This window comes from Sminthopsis crassicaudata, chromosome 2 (genome assembly GCF_048593235.1).
Source record: "Sminthopsis crassicaudata isolate SCR6 chromosome 2, ASM4859323v1, whole genome shotgun sequence".
NCBI classification, from domain to species: Eukaryota; Metazoa; Chordata; class Mammalia; order Dasyuromorphia; family Dasyuridae; genus Sminthopsis; species Sminthopsis crassicaudata.
The window spans coordinates 206,306,942-206,323,567 of NC_133618.1; the positions used below are offsets into that span (position 1 = coordinate 206,306,942).

Genomic DNA, 16,626 nt, shown 5'->3' on the forward strand with positions numbered 1-16,626 from the left:
ACAATGATGATGGCAATAACATCATCATCCTAGATTGTAGGAGAAGAATCTGGAAAGATATATAAAAGCAACAATTTCTATACCAAAATGTGTCAATTCATTGGGAGTACTATCAAATTTTGAGTATTATTTTCAAATAATTTTATCAAAATGACACGACACCAGCAATGGGTCATAATGTGACAATCGGTACATGCCAAGATAATATTTTATAAAATTTACCAAACATTTATTGAAAGTCTTCTCTCACAAAATTCCCTCTGTTATCAGTGCTTTCTTCTTTTTTCAAATTATTTTCCATTATAATTATTTGTTTGGATTTCCCAAGCAGGATACAAAATTCCTTAAGATTCTATTTTTTTTTTTTTGTCCAACACCTTCCATTAGGAGAATCTTAAGGAATTTTGTATGAAGTCTCTATGGGCTGAATACACAACTTAATATATGATTCCTGAATAAGATTTAGTTTTTGTTCACTGGTGTAGAAAAACTTTTCAACAATGCAACTCAACTGCTATAGAGCCAGATGAATTTCCCTGCTTTATTCTATGTACAAATGATAGATGTCATGGTTATCTGGACAATGGAGATTCTTCCATGGTTTAGAATTGTATTGCAACTGCTTAACCAGCTACCCAGGTAATAATTGACAGAGGCAGGTATCCTCTGATACTAAATTCAGTTCCTTAAACTATTATTGGTTTCTATTTTATTTTTTTTAATTGACTCCCATAAACACATTTTTTTCATATACTATTATATTAATTACCCAATAAAAAAATTTTATCCTCAGGTTCATCAAATTCCATGGGATGCAAGGATAGATTCCACAGAACCTACAAACACTGATGGAAAAAAATTCATCTTTAAATAAATCAATCTCTAATTGATATTCAAGATTTCCTTCAATTACTTAAAAACTGAGTTGTTCACAGACATCATTGAATTCTTTCTTCAAATTTTATTTCTAGTGATTTTTATTCACTATTCCTTTTGAGTTTTCATGTCAGTAGAGAACAGCACATTTTTATTAAAAAAACAACAACAACATATATATATATATATAATTTTACACCCACCCACCCACCCACATACACACCCACACCCCAGAGTGTGCTATCTTGCATACTTTTCACTATCCCAACCTCTCTATGATTTGAAGAATAAATCAATCAGAAAATCAATAAGCATTTATTTAAAACTTGCTTCATGCCAAGGATTGATAAGAATTGGGGACACAAAGGAAAAAAGATGTAGTACATATTTCCATGTAACTTACATTTTATTTGTAGATGGATAATTTGGGAAATTACAGATAGCTGAAAAATTTACTTCTACCTAGCTGTCTTGGTGATTAGTTAGCCATCTAGCAGCACCTACTGTATGCCAGATACTATGTTAAGTGCTGGGCATATAAAGGCCAAAAGCATTTATTTGCTGCTCTTCTGGTAGAGGTGAGAATTATAATGCAGAAGATAAAGATAGGAGAAAATGCAACTCTGAGATACCACTACATACCTGTCAGATTGGCTAAGATGACAGGAAAAGATAATGATGAATGTTGGAGGTGATGTGGGAAAACTGGGACACTGATGCATTGTTGGTGGAGTTGTGAAAGAATCTAGCCATTCTGGAGAGCAATTTGGAACTATACCCATAAAGTTATCAAACTGTGCATACCCTTTGATCTAGCAGTGCTACTATTGGGCTTATGTCCCAAAGAAATACTAAAGATGGGAAAGGGACCTGTATGTGCCAAAATGTTTGTGGCAGCTCTTTTGTAATGGCTAGAAACTGGAAAATGAATGGATGTCCACCAATTGGAGAATGGTTGGGTAAATTATGGTATATGAATGTTATGGAATATTATTGCTCTGTAAGAAATGACCAGCAGGATGAATACAGAGAGGCCTGGAGAGACTTACATGAACTAATGCTGAGTGAAATGAGCAGAACCAGGAGATCATTTTAACACTTCAACAACAATACTGTATGAAGATATATTCTGATTGAAGTGGTTATCTTCAACATAAAGAAGATCCAACTCACTTTCAGTTGAGCAATGATGGACAGAAACAGCTACATCCAGAGAAGGAAAACTGGGAACTGAATGTAAACTGTTTGCACTACTGTCTTTCTACCCAGGTTACTTATACCTTCAGAATCCAATTCTTACCGTGCAACAAGAAAATTGGATTTACACACATATATTGTATCTAGGCTATATTGTAACACATTTAATATGTATGGGATTGCCTGTCATCTAGGGGAAGGAGGGGAAAATTTGGAAAAATGAATACAAGGGATAATGTTGTAAAAAAAAAAAATTACTCATGCATATGTACTGTCAAAAAAATTTATAATTATAAAATTAATAAAAATTAAAAAAAAAAAAAAAAAAAAAAAAAAAAAAAAAAAGATAGGAGAAAATGGAGAAACCAATAGAGAAAAAGCATTTGAATTGAGGTTCAAATAAGCCTTCTTGTAAAAGATGTCATTTTAGCTGGCACTGAAGACAGTGATTCCAAGAGGTAGAGATGAAGAGGGGAAAACATTCCAGACCTCACAACAAGAACAAACCTAGAAACATTTTCTGTTTTGTTACAACGGACCAAAAAGAGAAGAACTTCTAATTCAAATGAAGAATCATTAGTATAAATATAATTCACTGATTTCACTAAATATGAAAAACAAGGTTTTAAAAAAAATTCTGATTACAATTCACATATGAATACAAAATAACCAGCCATTTCCAAAAAAATACTGTAGTGGAAACTGTAGGAAATACAAAAATTAAGTAAGGTAAGTCCCCTGCCCTCATAAAAATCATAGTCAAGGAACAGAGGGGAAGTGGGAGGAAGGAATATACCAGATAATAAATGTTCAAATAAAAGCACATTTTTGAGATAGAAAACATAAGCCACATCATTGATGAATACCTGCTCTATCTGTATGCCATAACCTTTAAAACCTGCATTGTCCCAAGATGTATTTCGATAGATGTCATCAACTCTGTCAATCAATTCAATCTGTGGATAAAAGAAAATGAAATCATGTAGATATTTACAAATCGATATAATGCAATATAAAACAGAGATTCCCTCTGGAAAGGATTTCAATAAAAAGTTTATACTAATCATTGGAAATAAAATGCAAGATGAAAATAACTGTAGACTACAACCTACTATTCCTACTATTACCAATGATGACTTGCTCATGAAAATAGCATAAAACATTATCAAGGACATGACTAGGAAAAAAAAGGCTACTATATAGCAAAAAAAAAAAAAAAAAAAAAAAAAAAAAAAAAAAAAGGATAATGATGAACAGTACAAGTTTTGTGTTAATATGAAATCTTAAAAGAACTAGAGGAAAACCTTGAGGGCAATGTGTACATTCTATATTAGAGGATTTTGGGGAGCCTGAGCACAAAAATGGCAGAGGATGAGAAGGAAGAATGGGCTATGATCTGCATCACTAGTTGGAATACCCACAACAGAGATAATGGCTCCATTGAAATAATGAAGTATCAATCTCTTATTTCATTAAAAATATCAAAAATTATCAGTAAATGAGTAATAAGAACAGCTTCCCAATTAAAAAAAAAAATATATCACTTTGCAATCTCACTAGAGACAAGAATTATAGTGAATTACTATTTCTCTTGGGATTTGGCATAATGATAGAATAACTTCTTGTCAATAGTCACTACTACACAATAAATCCATTCACTGGTCATGCAATAGTAGGTTGAGAGAATAAAGTCAGTAGGAGAGAAGGATGAAGGCAAGGCTGTGAGGACCATGTCTTTATTGAGTCAGGCTAACAATAAATATGAATAGCTTGCATTGTAGAAGCCTCAAAATGGTGAATGAGATCATCCTATGAAAAATGTCAATATAATATACCATTTGATTATAAAAATTAAATAGTCAGGAATTAAAAATTAATTTCCATTTTCAATGTTATATTAATTGTTCCTTCATGTCATTATCACCATTAAAAAAATAGTGATACAAACAGTGACATTCCAACATACAACTTTTTCTATACTGTTCTAACATGCAAAATTTCAAGGTCACAACTCTATCCACATATATTTATCCATACACACATAGCCATATCCATAAAGATAAGAATCTTTTCTTTTTCTGAACATACATATAGGTAGCAATTAATACTGTGAGTGCCCATCAATGCAATCTGTTATGATAATTTTAAAAAATTTTTAATAGGCAGCCTAGTTTCTACAAAAAAAAGCAAATTTTCTCTAAATTTAGTACAAAATTAAATAATTCATTAAAATATAATTTAACATTTCATATAATATACATTTTCATAAACCCAAAACTAAATCTTCCTAAATATTATAGGTGAATGTACTTCAAAGGGTAAAATAAATCATATAATGTCTAAATAGATTTTTATCTTATTAGGCTTCAGATTATAGCAGTTATTTTCTAAAAGGAGTCTACAACCCTGCATGAATTTTTCTCCCAGATAATTATCTTATCTACTATCAAATACTTACTAAGTAATTTGTAGTTGTGCTCTCTTCCCCTCTACCCATGTACTTGTAAAAACGATGGTCTGCTACCACCAGTAACTTGCATGTATTCTTCATTGGATTTGGAGGAGCTCTCTTCTCTCGAACATGTACTACATGAATTTTAAAAATTAAATGAATTCTTGACATTAATACTTTAAAAAATGCTTTAAAAACATATAAATTATAAAGGCACATTATTTGAACTTAATTTCTTCAAAGCTACCTAAACAATTTTTTTTTAAAGGTAAGGAAGTAGAGGGCTTATATCCCAAAGAGATCTTAAAGAAGGAAAAGGGACCTGTATGTGCAAAAATGTTTGTGGCAGCCCTCTTTGTAGTGGACAGAAACTGGAAACTGAGTGGATGCCCATCAAATGGCTGAATAAATTGTGATATATGAATATTATGGAATATTATTGTTCTGTAAGAAATGACCAACAGGATGATTTCAGAAAGGCCTGGAAAGACTTATATGAACTGATGCTGAGTGAAATAAGCAGAACCAGGAGATTATATACTTCAACAATAATACTATATGATGATCAATTCTGATGGATGTGGCCCTCTTCAACAATGAGATGAACCAAATCAGTTCCAATAGAGCAGTAATGAATTGAACCAGCTATACCCAAATGATAGAACTCTGGGAGATGACTATGAACCACTGCATAAAATTCCCAATACCCCTATTTTTGTCCACCTGCATTTTTGATTTCCTTCACAGGCCAACTGTACACTATTTCAAAGTCCGATTCTTTTTGTACAACAAAATAACTGTTTGGACATGTATACATATATTGTATTTAATTTATACTTTAACATGTATTGGTCAACCTGCCATCGGGGGAGGGGGGTGGGGGGAAGGAGGGGAAAAATTGGAACAAGAGGCTTAGCAATTGTCAGTGTTGTAAAATTACCCATGCATATATCTTGTATTAAAAAAAAAAAAAAAAGTAGACAGTAAAAAAACCTTAATAACTTCCTTTTGGATATCTCCTTTGTAACTAAATTATAAATCACATTATAGTTATTTGTATGTGTCTTAAACATTACCCTGCCTCGACTGTTAAGTTCCTCAAAAGCTGAGACTGTCTTCTTAAATCTTTGTATATTCAGTGCCTATTACAATACTTTGCACATAAATAACAAGGAACAAATACAGACAAATAAATGAATATATGTATAATAAAGTAAATGTTTGTGGAACGAAGCAACTTTACAGAAGTATACACGAAAATAATGGAAAACAGTATTTTAAAAAATCTTTGATAAAATTATCAAAGATTTTGAAAAATACTTAATTTGTACAATAACATTAGTGTTTATTTACTTTAGAAATATTTTCTTTGAAGTAAGCAAAGACAGGCATGAAACAAAACCCACAGTACTCCCTAATAGAACGTAATTCAGTCTAATCATCCCTGTGTTCAGAATAAAAGAGGTAACAATGTCACTCACTACACTCTGCTATTAAGAGCATATCTGGAAAATTGTGTTTTGCTCTATGTGCCATGATCCAAGAGTAATACTAAACCATTTCTTCAGACTTTGTTACTGAATTTCACAAGGATGAATTTAAAAAGCTAGGATGTCAGCCTGTGCGACCCTGGGCAAGTCACTTAACCCCAATTGCCTCAGCAAAAAAAAGCAAAAAAAACAAAACAAGTAATGTTTTAACATGGTAAAAAAAAAAAAAAAAAAAAAAAAAATTTCAGGAGAACTCAGAAATTTGTTTCAAATATGTGAAAGGCTACCACAGTGCCTTGAATAAAGTTTTCAATTAATAAATACTTAATTGATTGAAAATGAAGAAGAGGGATTTGTTCCAGATAGCTGAATTATCAAAGAACTGATTAATGAATGGAAATTAGAGAAAAAGATTTGGACAGATTAGAGGAATTTTAAAATAATTAAATTTGTTTAAAAATAAAAGTCCATTTCATGAAACAATGAACTCCCAAAAATAAACTCTTTAATCAGATTAGATCTGATAGAATAAATGGTGGGAATTTAAGCTTTTTTTTTTTTTTTTTTAAGCAACTTAATCATTTAGACTTTTTAATGCTTCTACAACTAATAAAAGCCATTAATATCTTCCTTTAATTTAATATATTCTCAAAAATCAGACTATTTTTCCTCAGACATAGCAATTTGATTTTTTTTCCAATACTGAATTGTACTGGCCAAACAGACCAACTTGCCAGCACTAGAATGACTGACACAAAGCATATACTTAATAAAATACTTGGTCAACTGAATTAAATGGTATATAGGAAAAGTACACTGAAGTGAAGAGTCAAGAGACATGGCTTTTAGTTCTGGCACTACTATGAACAATATATGTGACTTGACCAAGAGTTAGTCTGGATAGTGTATAAAAGGACTTTTCCAACATCAAGACTGTAATATAGAGTATCCATTGTCTTTACTAGTACTTTCAATATTAAGCAATATGATGCAAATGTAGTACTAATCCAATAATTCCTGTGTTAAAATTCTTTTCTAACAAGCAGCCCTAAGATGCTAAAATTACCTGGCAATCATTTTGTATTATTATTTTTTATTCAAATTCTAACACTAGATACAAAAAAATAAGCTTTAATTCCCACCTGTATGTTGTTCCCTATCTTCTAGTCCTTTAGGGAGCAGTTCTTCCTTTTCAATCTTCAAATAACCACATACTTTTGGAGACTGGAAACGTGAAACATTCTTGATATCTTCAGATTTATAAACCAACATCCTCTTGTCCTGGGTATCATTAATAAATCTCCAGAGTGGCTAAAATAACATAAAATGTGAATGTCTGAACACAATATAAATACTATTTGTAGATTAGAATATTCAGCAAACATTAAAATGCCCACATTTTGGGATATTTCCTTTCTCATGTATTCAGATCTGACTTTTTAGTTTAAGTATTCAAATCATTTTATGATGGAAATCTAAAGATACTTAATTTCATTTGGGGAAGATTCCTGTGTTGGCAAAATCAAATTTAAAAGTAAGAAATCTAAGGTCCAAACACGTAAAATGATCCGAAGGCTAGCAGGCTGGAGGCAAAGCAAGGACCAGAACTTGAACTTCCAGACTTCTGTTATGTTCTTTACCTTCTTTTCAGATCAAACCTTTCTAGAATCTTATCAATAATGTATTAATAAGTCTAGAAGATTTCTATTACATTAAAAAATGAATATCTTTCTCTATATACACAAAAATTACACATATATCTATTTCAAAGATAAAAGCACTCAAAGTTTTAAATATCTAATGATGAATTATTTTATATATATATGTTTTCCTGAATTAGAACCTAAGAGTATGCTTACTTACACATTTATGGGATTGGGTTTTTTTATAGTTAATATATGATTGATATACAAATCACTATTAGAGAAAATAATATGATGAAATATAGAAACTACCACTTTTAGAAGAAAAAAACATGACTTTACACTGGAAAGGTTGACAAGTCTCACAAATGACTCAATCCACAATTTAGATTTTCTTTATAAAGCATTTCAAAAGATGTCCCAATTGTCACCCAATGAAATGTTGACTACAGCCATATATGGAAAGTAGAATCTCTAATTTTATTTACTTAATGGCTAGTCTAAAAATGTGAAGAAAAAGAACTTTTTAAACATGAATCTAATTGTCATAAATTTTAGATTAAGCATCTATAATTCATTTCCTTTAGTTATAGAGACCATTATTTATTAAGCAACACCATATACTAACATAACATGTAACTTTTATGCAAACAAGTACCATTTATATATTCTTTCCTTAATTCAAAGACAAAGTTTAAAAAGGATTAACATTTTGTACAAAAATCTAGAATATAAATAGTCAGGATTCACTTTGAGGTAGCTTTATGTTTCAGTTTCATCACCTTTAAAAAAAAAACACTAGAATGATAACAAAATTAAAGATAACGAACTACAAAGGTAGAATTGTTTCAAAGTAAGATAACCATAAGAAGGAAAAGATAGACTTGCTCAGAAGAGGCATTACTAAGTTAAGTATTTGTTAATTTTATTCTGATTGGGCTTAATTTCAGTTTTTTAACTACAAGATTTTTGGAGATGACAACACTAATTATACAGGGCATTTTTGTATTTCTAAAATGGAACAACAATATGCAAATAAGAACAAATATTTGTATTCTTGGTAAATAAATAAGCTATTTATATCTTATGTGTTCTTAAATGTAATAGAAGTTCTTTCTTGACTTTTAAACAAACATACCTTTTCAATGAGGGAATAGAGAATGAGCTAGAAAAGGAAAGAGGAAGGCTACATTCTCTTGCCACATGCTCCACATGTGGAGTTTTCTCAAAGTATTGAGAAAAATTTGTAACATTATTTCTAAAATTCTAGATTCCAAAAATTTTATTCTTTAAAACAAAATTAAAATGCCTTCCAACTAATTCTGCTTCCTATCTTTATGAAAAAAAAAATTAAAATGTTAATTTTAGTTATATAATTATAGGGAAAAAAATAGCATAGGTAAAAATGACATTTCCGTCTATATTACTAAACAATCAGATGGAAGCTACCATTCTTAAAAGGCCAGAAGTATTTAATATTGAAAATAAGACCAAAAAAAATTACCTCTATGTTATATTCTGCCCCATCTGTGTTAATTCTTACTGTAAAGTCACCATCACCTATATGAGCCAGAACCCTGGAATTGTGTTCACCTTAAAGCCAAGAAAAAGAACAAAATTAACAATAAAATTATCAATATCAGAAAACACTCCAAATCAAAATTTAGTATTAAAAAAAATTAACATCAGAGGGCCCAAATGACAACTACTATTCTTCATCAGGATTTGCCTGGAAAGTATGTGAAAAATCTATAGGAAAGAAGATCTCAGAAAGAGCCAGGTTAATTCCCACCATCCAATAATTAGCCTGAAATTCAGGAATTTAAAATCGCACCCCATTTTTCCAAGCCAAATGAGAGGATCTTCACTGAGAAAGAATAAGTTCTGGTATTACCAGTTTTTTAAAAAGGCAATAAAGAGAAATATCGTTTCACGTATATTATGTCTATGCTAATAACTATTCATGTTCTGGAAATTTCATTGCACTTTCTTTTTCCCACTGCAAATGTATGTTCCCAAAGGAAAATTTGAATTAAGGTCCAAACTGAAATGGTCATCCTAACTCATCTATAATTTCATAAAACATGTTTAAAATGTACTAGCTGTATATGTAGAAGTGGAATTAACTTTACTTAAAAAAAAAAAGAAAATTCACTTTAATGAACATTCCCATACCCATTTTTATCACCTGCACTACTGATTTGTTAAATGTATCAATTTCAAAAACTAATTTCTATTTGAAGAAAATACAGAAAGAAATAAATGACATTTCTTTCCATGAAAAGGAGTTTACACATGAAATAAATCTTGATTTAGTCATCTTGGGCAAAGGCTCACAGCATGTGCAGCAGTTTTGCTCACACTCACCCACTACATGCCCCGTGAAAAAATCTTGCCATTTTACAGGATATTCTTGCTCTTCTTTCCCATCCACGACCAGCACTTTGAAATTTTGTGAAAAGCGTTCAGCACTTGACGTTAAATATACTTTAAAATGCCTAGGAAAATAATGGGTTTGTTTAATTCTAAGCAAACATCAAAATATAAATCTATAATACCCATCTAATAAGAAATGGACAAAAGTTAGAGTCACTGGGCTTGAAAATCAAGCATTTGTAGGTCATAAGTTATTGAAACTAGAAAAATTGACCAAAAGGTCTTGCAAACTTATATAACACCAAAAGTTTTGGGATAGTTTAAGTTCAAGTCTAATAAGCTGTCAGGTTGTTGTACACATATCAACTATATCCTGTAATGCTTCTTAAACCTGCATATATATATATATATATGCTTCCCTCTTCTTATAGAACTTTGTCTACTTCACTTTGAAATAAATCTATCACTGAGTAAATAAACAGATTTAAAATACTCAGTATAAATATTAAAGCAGGTGTGCCTGTGCTTTTGAACTGTCCCTTAACAATTTCAGTCCTCTCAGGAAAGTATATACAGGGTATAGATATCAAATTTTCAAAGGTTATCATTTGCAAAGCTCTATTAAAAGAAAGATAAAAACTAGAAAAATTAAAAGTCCCTTCACTTCCTCTTAATTGATAATAAGATATTACTTCTATATTGACTTACTTAAGCCTTTTAATTTCCAGGAAAAAAATGGACTAATATCAGTATAACAATAAGCATTTTTTAATTTTTGAAGCATAACAAGTTACAATTTTTCTTCTGGAAATGCTTTTGTGGTGAGAGGGAAAGAAAGACAACAGAATATTATTTTATAAAATCTATGAATATTTTCCCCTGCTCTTCTAAGCATATCTTCTTACACATTCATAATTAAGCTGTTTTTCCCCTTCAACTATGAGGAGCACAATGAAAATGAAAGGAAAAAAGTTATTCTCATTTGAAATAGTTTATTTAACATCTTACAGAATTTTCTAAGTGTTTTAAAGTCATTTTTATTCACTATTACTTGAACAATGGCAAAAAAAAAAAAAAAAAGTCCTCATTCTAGATGAAGACTGTGCTTTGGTAGCTAAAAATCTCTCAAAGCTACAAATTAAATTGGTGACAATTGGCATGCATACTTTCTGAGTTTCTAAACAGCCTTAGTCTGGCTGGATTATGTATCATTAAGAAACCATAATTTATGTTATATTTTAAATATTTTCTAATGTGTATAAGCCCTTCTATATACAATTATTCTACACACAGAAGCTTTCTGGCTATAGCGTTAATTTCTTTTCTACTCTTTGAAAATAGATTTCTTTTTTCCAATTCTATTTCCCAAACTTTTTTTTTTTGTCTATTCTCAAAGGTTTGATAGTTTATTTCAAGACTTCTTTGAAAAAATTTAAAAAATAAGACTTCTTTGGGAAGAAGCATTCAACTCTCTCCTTACAAGAAATAATTTGAAAATGTATCAGATGTGCATATACTTTACAAAGAATTATCAAAAAAATACTAAAAACTATGAAAGGCATTTCTATATCAGACTGGTTGTTTATGTGCCATGATGTTTGGTTTCTTATAAAGGTTACAGCTTCAAAAATTTAAAAAAGGAAATCTTCAAAATTTGTGAGATATTACAAGGAAACAGTGTTAACTCTTCAAATACAATAGAGTTCATCAGTTGATACTCTGAGGGAGACCTAATTTTACCTAAAATTCATAAAGGATGAAATGGAAAAAATGAGAGTATTACAACAGTAGCATTAGGAAATTTTTAGCTTCCTTTGCACCTAAGACTGAATTCAATTAAGCAAAAGCTTACTAGTATGAGTGACCTACTAAAGAAGAATCATTTAGGGCATATTACAATTATCTATGCCATGCCTTTAAAAAGATTAACATAACTTTTATTTTAACAAAAAAAAAAATGCAAAGACAAAACGAATTATTTTAATAAGAATAATTCTAATTACCTATTTAAAGCTGTAAAAGTCAATAATCTTTCTAAATGTGATGCTGCCTGTAGATCCCTTTTCCTCAGGGAGTGTTGCTGGATGTTTGATAAAGATAGAATGTCATAGTCTGATAACATGGAATCAAGCTTCTCTGAAATAAATAAATAAATAAAATTAATAGATTTTCAAAAGATAACTTTTTAAAAATCTGACAAGATTAAGTTAGAACACTCAGACTGTTAGTGATAGATATGTTTCCATATTGTTTGGAGTTTTCTTTATTCATTTCATCAAATCACAGACACAGAATTTAGATGGCCTATCCTGCCATCTAACAAAATATATACACAGAAGGAATCCCCACTATAACATATCTAACAAGTGAATGTCCCTTTGCTTGAAGACTGCCTAAGAAGCAAAACCATCACTTCTCTAGGTTGTACATTACTTTTGAACAGCTTTAACTATTAAGTTTTTCCTAATAGTATAAATTTGCCTCTTCACCTTCTATCCATTATTCTACATTAGATCCTCTGAGGCCAAATAAAACAAGTCTAATTCTTGACAACCCTTCAAATAACTGAAAGACAGCTATCATGTCCCCAAGTCTTCTTTTTCTCTAGGCTAAATATGCCCAATTCCTTTTACATATTTTTGTACGTCATTAAGACCCTTCACCACCTGGGTATCCTCCTTTGAATCTTCTTCAGCTTATCAATGTTCTCTTAAATTGTGGTGCCTAGAACTGAACACAATATACCAGATGGAGTCTGACCCAGGCAAAGAACAATGAGAGTATTATTTCCATGTTCCTAAAAATCTATTCCTGCTAGATGCTGCCCAAGACCACATTAGCTTTTTTTGGCTACTACTATTATGTCACATGCTGACTCGCATTGTGCCTGAAGACCACTTAAAAAAAAAAACAAAAAAACTCCAAGATTTTATTCACAACAATTGCCACCTATCCATGCCTCTTTCCATATTATACTTGTGTGAGACAGATTTATTTTTTTAAACACTCAAATTCAGACTTTTACACTTAACTACTGAGTTTCATTTTAGGAGATTTAACACAATGCTCCAGTTTGTTAAGATTCTTTATTTAGGATATTGACTGCATTGTTAGCTACTCTTCACAGATTTGTGACCTAAAAATAATTTTCATAGCATAGTTCCATTATACAAAAAGATGATTTGGCTGATTAATTCTAAAGATGATTCTAAAATCATCTAAAAAATATCTAAAGAGAATTCTAAATCTAGAGATGGTTCATTCTAAATTAAATGTGTCCTTCAAGAGAGTTGAAAAGGCAATGTTACAGAAAAATTAGAGACCAATTCTGTTCACTGCATCATTGGTGATCAAAAAATGATATAAACTAGAAAAATGGAAGAAAAATACTTTGCCTCTTTTAAAACAGCAACTTGCCAAAATCATCTTACACCAAGACCCTCTCAAACTACTCATCATTTCTTCCAATTTCTCTACTAATATTATTGACATTATCAATCAATCTTGTAGTCACTAGAGTTATTTTTCATATTTTTCTTACTCCAAAGCCATTAGATGCCAACTTCTGCCAATTCTTCTCCAAATCTGTTCCTTTTTTTTTTCCTTTCTTCCATTGCATCTATCTTCAATAGAGCTTTCCAATCTCATTTACTCTCCTCTCTGATTCTTTTATGCAAAGGTTTACTTCTCTGTTCAAATGTCTTCTTCCTAGTTATATGAATTCTATTCTAATTTCTCCAACTCATCACCTACTTTCAAGATTACAAATGAAACAAATTGAAAGGCTCTTCACATGACAGCCCTTCAAACATTTAGCTCTTACAGACCCCTAAGTCTTTTCTTGAAAAAAAAGAAAAAAACCCTGAAAATGTTTTAGAAACACCCCCATTCCTTTGGCCAATGACTATAATAATATATGATATAATAATAGGCATGGTGGACTTTTCAACAATGTAGGGGTAGAATGGGCCACAGGACAAGCCATTTTTATTTATAATTAAGAAGGGTAGGGGGAGAAACTAAGGGTAAAAGTCAGATGTTTAAGAGTTCCTACAATAGAGGGGGGGGGGGGGTCTGAGGCAAAAAGACAATGAGAGGCAAAGACAGGACCTAAAAAGCAGAGGAGGGACACCAAAGGTAAAACTTTTTAACACAAGGGACTGGACATGCAACTGCCCAAATTTGAACCTTCAAATTCACCTGAACTTTTTTTTTTTTTTTCAATAGACCCTGGGCAAATTATTCTATTTCCCTCAATTTCCTTAACTTTTAAAATGATGATAACAACACAAACTCCTTTTAGGTGTTTACATTTCTTTTCTAGAATGTTCTACACTTAGCAGATCTTAATATGGACTTTATGACTTTAAAAAGCAACTCTTTCAGGTCCTCCTGACTTCAGGGCTAGTGCTCTATCCACTGCACCAATTAGCTGCCCCAAGATCTACTTCTGACAGCATAAAGCTATCTTCTGAGGCTATGGATGGGATACTGCAGATGATTTTGCTTGTGTATTTAATATTCCTAAGTTTCACCAGTGATAAAAATGAAAACCATTTCTTTAGTATTTACTATGTGTCAGAAATATACAAGTACTGGATATAGAAATTCAAAAGGGAAAAAAGGCCCACCCAAAAGGAATTTACATTCTAATAAGAATAGACAACACAAATAGGGGACTAGAGCTACAAGGTTTCTGAAGTTTCCTCTGAGTGGATTTGATTATAGCTCCAGGAGAGGGAAGTGAGAAAGGGGGAAAATAAAGAGTAAGCACAAGGAATCTGGGCAGCTGGTAAGTGAGGGTGGGTGAAGCTCAGATAACCACTAATAAGCACAGGGAAATCTCAGGATGAGAGTTCTGGTTCTGAAAGGATAAAGTCCTCTAAGATATTAGGAAGAAGAAAGAAGGTGATGGCAGGATAACTGTTTAGACATGGATCTGGAAACAGACTCTGGTAGCAGAACAAGAATCATCAAAAAGATATGTAGGACAAAAGGGTTTGATGATATATATGGACAGGACAGAGGAAAAACCTGATGTGAGCAAATCCTGTCCCTTAGTAACTTAATATTAACCTAGTAACTTAATAAATACCTAGTATTTTTTGTATAAAATCTTAATCTAAATAAACTATAAGAATGCTATTCATTCTTCTCATTAATGTGTATCCTACTGTGTTGGTGTTATTCTTTCAGTCTACATACACCTACACACTCCAAATTTAGCAGTGTATTTACGGTTTTAGAGCTGACAGGAACTTTCTAAATCAGTTTGAAGGGCCAATATACTCTATTTATAGACAAAAAAACTAAGGAGCTAAGTAATTTGTTCAAAGCTAATTTTCTCCAATTGTACTTCAGAGACTTTCCTACATCCCAATATGAGAAAATTGTTTTAATCTATTGGCAGTACCAAAAAAAAAAATAATCCACATCTATATAGCTCATAAGATGAGCTATATACATGAGTAACTTACTTGGCCCTCACAATAATCTTGAAAAACAGTACTGTGGAGAGATATAACATGACATATTGTTGTTATTGTTTATTTGGTTCACAGTCTGTGATCCCATTTGGGGTTTTCTTGGTAAAGACACTGAAGTGATTTACCATTTCCTTTTCTAGTTCATTTTTACAGATGAGGAACTAAGACAAAATTAGGCAAAGTGACTTGCCCAGAGTCACTGCTAGTAAGTGTCTGAGACTAGATCTAACTCAGGAAGATTATTTCAGCATTCTATCCACCGGGCCATCTCACTGCCATAACATATGTGTTACAACCTAATTTTATAAATGAGAAAGTTTAAATTCTGGTTATGTTGAGTTAGTATTATTATTGGTAGGTCACCCTGATAATAAGTGCTATCACTGGAGAATTCAAAGTCCATCATCTTTCCTCTACAATATATTGGTTCCTTAAAGCATGTCTAGGTGAGTTTTCAATTTTGTGATGCTAACTTTAATCTATCTCCAGAGCTGCCCTGTTACAAGTTAGTACAAGATCTCAGTATCGTTCAAGATTATAATCAGTGCTACTAATATAAATTTATTCATAACATCAGTCCTATTTCTATCAATGAAATCTCACTCCAGTTATCCAACCAGTTGCCAAAACTTCTCATTTTCTTCTCTCTAACATTTCTCAATGCATTCTTCTCTTCAATCACACAGCCAACAAACATCCTGGGCTATGCCTATCACTTCTTGCTAGAACCATTGCAATTTATTTGCTTCAAATTTCTTCCTATTTCATTCCAACTATCACACAACTGTCAAAGTATTTCTCTAAATTGTAGGCTGGCACCCACTCAATAAATACCACTGGTTCCCTATTACTTCTAGGATCAAATATAAACCCCTCTGTTTGGTACTTAAGGTTTTTTTTGTTTGTTTTTGTTTTGTTTTGCTTTTTTAAACACCTTGGCCTTTCTAGTTTTCTTATATTCTACTCTTTTCATACAGCCATCTAGGAGTGTTAGCTCATTTCCCATTCATTGAATACAAACTTTTTATTTGCTTTTCTGTGCCTTTGTTATCAGCTGTTCCCCAAGCCAGACATATTCTCCCTCTTCTACACTACCTCTTAAAATC

General features: G+C 31.5%; 2 protein-coding genes across 2 annotated transcripts in view; one reads left to right on the plus strand and one right to left on the minus strand.

Annotated features, from left to right (window-relative positions):
* Positions 1 to 16,626, plus strand: part of LOC141552709 (uncharacterized) — a 178,635-nt gene that overhangs the window by 145,352 nt on the left and 16,657 nt on the right. The gene's annotated exons all lie outside the window — the stretch shown is intronic.
* ADAM17 (ADAM metallopeptidase domain 17) overlaps positions 1 to 16,626 on the minus strand; it is a 43,987-nt gene that overhangs the window by 22,201 nt on the left and 5,160 nt on the right. Inside the window, exons 2-7 of the mRNA XM_074288100.1 lie at positions 12,038 to 12,170; positions 10,026 to 10,156; positions 9,163 to 9,251; positions 7,158 to 7,326; positions 4,532 to 4,659; positions 2,940 to 3,029 (exon numbers count right to left, since the gene is read on the minus strand). Of these exons, the coding sequence (XP_074144201.1) occupies positions 2,940 to 3,029; positions 4,532 to 4,659; positions 7,158 to 7,326; positions 9,163 to 9,251; positions 10,026 to 10,156; positions 12,038 to 12,170 (740 nt within the window). The remainder of the gene's footprint in view (positions 1 to 2,939; positions 3,030 to 4,531; positions 4,660 to 7,157; positions 7,327 to 9,162; positions 9,252 to 10,025; positions 10,157 to 12,037; positions 12,171 to 16,626) is intronic.